The 6000-nt window shown below is 41.2% G+C and overlaps 1 protein-coding gene across 4 annotated transcripts in view; it reads left to right on the top strand.

Annotated features, from left to right (window-relative positions):
• The window catches only part of LOC136447854 (plexin domain-containing protein 2-like), a 41268-nt gene extending 35794 nt beyond the window's left edge, over positions 1-5474 (top strand). Inside the window, exons 9-14 of one of the 4 annotated variants that reach the window (XR_010757783.1) lie at positions 1198-1299; positions 1711-1792; positions 2231-2291; positions 2526-2963; positions 3485-3599; positions 3778-5474. Coding sequence is in view for 1 of the 4 variants with exons in the window: in XM_066446963.1 (XP_066303060.1) it covers positions 1198-1299; positions 1711-1792; positions 2231-2291; positions 2526-2957; positions 3778-3852 (752 nt within the window). In the remaining 3 variants the exon portion in view is untranslated. Of the gene's footprint in view, positions 1-1197; positions 1300-1710; positions 1793-2230; positions 2292-2525; positions 2964-3484; positions 3607-3777 lie in introns of all 4 variants that reach the window. The other 3 variants (XR_010757782.1, XR_010757784.1, XM_066446963.1) reach the window with 3 other exon arrangements.
• The last annotated feature ends 526 nt before the right edge of the window (positions 5475-6000 follow it).

Genomic DNA, 6000 nt, shown 5'->3' on the forward strand with positions numbered 1-6000 from the left:
ACTTTGAATGGAAGCAAGTACTTGTAGTTATTCGTCAATTTGTATTACCCACGAGCAAAACTATGATTTGACCACAAACTTCCCAGAAATTCAAGATACACCACTTCAAGAATGAAATTTGTTTGAACTACAGTTAAGACCATTCAATCCTCATAGAGCGCTCACTGCGACCCTTGAGCGCTCGCTGCGGCCCTTTGATCCCACCTTGGGCGCTTTCACGGCGCTCACCGCGCTGTCACGGCGCTCACCGCGCTCGCTCCGCGCTCTCTCGGCGCTCGTTTTTCGATCGCCATCCTCGGCGCTCTCACGGCGAAGGTTTTGAGCATGTTCAAAACCATCGCCGAGGTGACGGCGCGCATGGCGCTCTCGCCGCGCTGTCGGCGCTCTCAATGGCGCTGTCGGCGCTCTCAATGGCGCTCTCGCCGCGCTGTCGGCGCTCTCAATGGCGCTCTGCCGCGCTGTCGGCGCTCTCACGGCGATCTGGCCAAAATGAGGTCGCCGTGAGAGCGCGGTGAGAGCGCCGTCCAAGTGGAATGGGGGTATAACCAGTGCTGAACTTGTGTCTCTGAATCTTCCTGCCTTGTTGTAGGACTCTGGACCATGGCAACGACATTGAGCCTGGACTAAAACAAGCGTAAATATCTGGATACACACAGCCGGATGTTTTAAAATGTGTAATCTTTCGGCTGTGGACGGGAAGTCTAGAATAGAATGCGTCAGCTTGTGGTTTAAGTGCCCCACTCGTCTTGATAAGACGCAAACGGATGGCGCCCATCTTCATTTCTATGCAGGAATGAAGCCCGGCATTAAAGTCGTTGCCGCATGTTTGGTCTGGGGCTAAAATGCTGCAAAAAGACAGGAAAAGCCATAGACAAAATATATGCAATAATGAATAAAACAAGAAATTTACAGAAACTCTGGATATTTCATGGAGGTATGAGGTATTCCATTTCTTGTTTCATATAAGAATCATTTGATTGAAAACATGGTGTAAAGTTCTCAGACTTTGATCAGTCTTTTTGAGAATGATGTAAGTAACTATTTTAAAGAGTCCGGATAGATCAGTCGGTAGAGCATCAGACTTTAAGGCAGTTAAGCAGCCAGTCGCGATCTGAGGACCAGGGGTTCAAGTCCCCTATCGGGCGAATAGGTTTGATCAATATTTTCACAATGTTTAAAACACACTCACTGTTTCAGATGTTAATCGAAAGACGTCGACAATTTACGAGTACCACACGATAGAGCTTGATAAGGGGAAGGTGACAACAGGATCGGCTATTATTCTCTCACCACTTCCGAGTAAGTATTTTCTGTAAATTATCTTCGTATTTAGACAAAATTCTTTAAATAGTTTCATTTCAAGTTCATGACTTTTATTTTCATTGCAGTTCACCAAAACAACAATTCATCAAAACTACATTTCATCAAAACTTCTACCACTAGGCTAAATGTGAAATGTACATATCTGACAAGTAGTTTTCCATCATAAGGGTGTAAATTGATTTTAAAAAGTAACCTCAAAATATCAAAATAGAGCTAGCAAAGGGAAAAAGCCAGCAGCACAAAGGTACAAGTACCAGCAAACGATTTGTTCTGTGCACCTTCAGTGCCAAGTTATTCACAATCTTGTAACAATAAGTGCGAAAAAGCAATAAAAATAAGACTAATCAGTATCTCGTATTAATGAAAATTTGTTGTGTTTATTTCCAGCTTGCGGACAGTTCAAAGACTGTGACAGCTGTCTAAAGTCCAAAACTGGCTTCAACTGCCGATGGTGTCCGTCACTCAACAGGTAGCATTTGTCCTCTATTCACACTTGCCATTCTACTGACTGGGAAAAGATAATCTGATAGTAATCCAAGCATATCATTGAGTCATTAAAGAAACAGGTAGCATTTGTTCTTTATTGACATTTGGCATTCTAGTGACTGGGAAAAGATATTCTGATAGTAATCCAAGCATATCATTGAGTCATTAAAGAAACAGGTAGCATTTGTTCTTTATTGACATTTGGCATTCTAGTGACTGGGAAAAGATATTCTGATAGTAATCCAAGCATATCATCGAGTCATTAAAGAATAAGCCGTAGTCTCTGATCACAAACTCCCAGGTGACTTTGACAACCTACATATTTAGAGACCCGATACAAAACACTTGATAACTGCAGTTTACGGATACAGATAGCGTCTTTGTTTCCTTTTCATGGCGTCTTTTGTTGTTGCTACTTTAGATGTTCTGATGGCTATGATAGGAGCAGGCAACAATGGGTTGATGCAGGATGCGACAAGCAGGTATGTATTTGCCTTCAATGCTATATACCATATCCACAACTTTCATGCACTGAAAAAATGGCACGAATTTCGATTTCCCAGCAGAACCTTTAAGCACCAAAATACATTTATATGTAATGTGACTTAAGGTAGTATTTGCGAAAAATGTTACATATTGAATATAAAATTTTGAAACATGTTAGATATATGATTTGAAACATATTTAAAATATGATTTTTTTTTCAAACATTACAGGCCAGCTATGTGAGGTGTAGAGTAGTGAACGTGCCTTTGCAAGAAGTGCCTTCCACGTCAGCAGCTACCCGTCGAGCCAGGCCGACTCGTCCCTCACTCGTGTTCCGTCGGTTTCCGACTACGCCCGATCCGCGCGTCACGAACCTTCGCGACGACAAGTCCATCAACTTTCCGGAAACTACTTCAAATTCCAGGCAACGAATCAACGTCTGGCAAGTCACGAACGACGACCCGGGCGCGGGAACCGACCACCGCGTTCCTGACACGTTAGACAACCGGGGACAGGAAAGGACTTCTTATGGGATCCCTCAGACACTGGAGATCGAAGTTGTGATATGCATACTCGTGGCGGTTGTGATTGTCGTGGTTGCCATAGCCTGGATTATTCACTCGTATTCCCGGAGACCAGGACTCGAGCTTTTTGTTGTTGAGGTAAGGGTAAGTACTTTCATTCTAAAGATGAAAATTGATTGGTCAATAGGTTGATCAATGAATCGATTGATTCACAAGGTAACAGTTACTCAATCAAGTGGATAGATTTTTAGAAATTGAAAGTCCATTTGGAAAACATGGATTTCTAAAATTTTCTAGTGCACATCGATTCATAGTTTTTGGTTAATGTTTACTAAACCCCAGGTCTCGAATACTACCTGAAACGTCTGACAGTTTCCAAATCTATCCAGGTGCTTGAGTTACTGTTACCTTGCGAATCTTACTACCTTGATGACTAACCTTCATCGACAAAATAATCTATTACTTTTTTACAATGTTAAACGTCCCGATATAATAAAATCCCGTTAAATTCAACATGTAAATACAAAGCGAGCATGTAGAATTAATTGTATGTCACAAACGTTAACTTTTAAAAAATATACCTTTTTTAATTATACTGCATATGTCTGATGTTATTCTGATGTCTATCTTTACCACATGTACCGTCTGTTGTTTCCACACTACAGCTTTACGGTAGAGAGACGCCCCCTACATAGCACCAGAGAATACTTCGACAACTTTTGTCTCTTTCGAATCATACGTTTATTTTTTAACCTGATTGATTACAGTGCATCTTACATGGTACGAGGTATATTTGATACCTTTCATTAAGCACCATCCATAGACGTTTTTCTGAGCTATGTGTCATTTGATTTAGTATCTAGTATGTTATTTATACACGATATCATGATTTTGCATGTTGCTAAGTTTACGCTGATCAGATGAAAGTGTCACAATAATAACATTCGTGTATTTACAGATAGACAATCCTGACAACGTACCCCCGAGCATTCACCACTACATGGACATCATAGCTATGTTTTCTAAACAATGAAAGCAGCGTAAGCATCATGATGGAAACTATCGTCGCTCTGTGATGTTATATGTACCGAGAACACTCCAAGAAGCCAGCCTACACTGCAACAACTTTAGAAAACAGCTGATGATACATGGCTATCGTTGAAACTGTCTGAAGAGAATATCTAGCTTATTTGATGAATTTCAATGACGGAGATCAATCACATCATTTCATAACATGCAAGCAACGCAAGCAGTACCACCGGAATTCTGTGTGCTGAGGGTCTCTCAAACAGACTTCAGCTCATTTGAACTTATTTAAAGACGTTAGCCTACACTGCAACATGACATTGTGCTGATGACCGGTGAAGATGCAATGAACTGTGTGCACAGTTTTTGCGCTGCCGTTTTGATGAACTGCAACTACGAAGAGCAATCACATCCATTTATCACAAGAAAAATTAATATCTGTACAAATATGACATTTTATCGGGATTCATTTTAGATGATATACACTATAGAAATATACAATCTCTACTATCCCTGACCATGTTTTAATGAAAACTATGTAATAAATACACATTGCCTTATTGTTCTGTATGTTACAAGGTGAGAACTGTGGTTAAATGTTTCATTTTCGAAGGACGATATATAACATAAGGCTTGTGGTCGTCATATCTTGTCGACTTTATTCATCACTGTAGCAAATATAGTTCGGTTTCCATTGTTTTTTTTAATACTCTCCCACTCTCCCTTCATTCCATGCACATTACAAGCTGTGCCGCCGTCTTCGACCGTACCTGACCACATGGATGCGTTTTACTTGAGCCGGCCTCTGTAATAGCATATTTGTTTAGCTTGAGCCTGCCTCCATAACAGCATTAAGCCCAATCTCCGTACCGTTACCTGTATAACAAGCCGTGGTCCCACGGCAGGGCTCCGGGTGAAAGGCGGCGTGCAATTTGCTCAACGTGGTCATGATTGATTCTCGGCAAAGCCCGGAATTACCAGATAAATTCTACTTATCCCAGACAAATTTAAAACGTTTAGGGCTGTAAATAGCGGAGGCGCTGCCCCGATCCCAGAGAGCCCACCTTGGGTACACGTCGGGGCAGATTTCATTAAGGTTCGGATTTCTCCAGATTATGTTGGGGCGGACAGGGACTTACTGGTAATGAGAAGCCGGGCAGAGAGCCCGATATCGGCTGGGGGAATTACGGTGGAATGGGGGTAAAATGAAATCAAATTGTGCTTGGACTAACCAGAGGTCCAATGGCTGCAGCCGGACTGTGGCATGCTACATGTTATACTTAGTGGTTATTGGGTGTGTTGTACCACGCATAAAGCTAGACAAATACGTGTATGTACTCTACAATACTAAACGGCCGACATTACAATGCTGGCGGCTCTACAATGTAATTTGAACGTTATAAAAACAATAATTATGCATTTCAGTTTGTTTTGTCCTGAACTTATATATGTTTTGGGGGTAAGTTTTAGCTGTTACGTTGCCGTGAAGCAATAAATATATCCTGTACATTTGTAAAAGAAAACATATAGATCTTGTATCCAGATCAATAAAGACTGTGTGTGTCGTTATTTTCATCGGATAGTTTACATTAAATGAGCAGTAAATGAGAAGATATTGTACCCATGACGTGGTGATGGTGACTTGGTTCGTATTGATAAACAATACCGTAATCAGTTCTGCAATCACATTGAAGGTGTGTGGAATAGAATTATGTTTCAAAGGTTTAACCCATTACCAGGAACAGAACATAGTAAATTAGATTGTAGCTGATGGCTACCCAGTGTTTATCTGTTTTCATGTCTGATGAAATAAAGAGCCGTTATTCATTGTTTTATGTTGGGCGCTGAAGTATAAATGCAGATTCGACAAAATGTACGTTGAGTTGAATAGTATATAGTATACACAGACAGAAAGGAAGCCACATATTCAATTTGAGTACATGCAGATTGATTTGTAGTTAGACAGAGCCCTGAATTTATGCCTGGTTTACTAATGCTGAGGCCGTTGCAGGCAAATCACTGTCAACCAATTACCTGACGCCACGTGAAGCCACAAGGGGGCATTTTAAACATCTTTAAACAGACATTCACGCTGCGACAGACACATCTACACAGTACATAAGCACATCGGGTAGGCACTCTCGATGGACAAATA

Source organism: Branchiostoma lanceolatum, chromosome 13 (genome assembly GCF_035083965.1).
Source record: "Branchiostoma lanceolatum isolate klBraLanc5 chromosome 13, klBraLanc5.hap2, whole genome shotgun sequence".
Classification (NCBI taxonomy): Eukaryota; Metazoa; Chordata; class Leptocardii; order Amphioxiformes; family Branchiostomatidae; genus Branchiostoma; species Branchiostoma lanceolatum.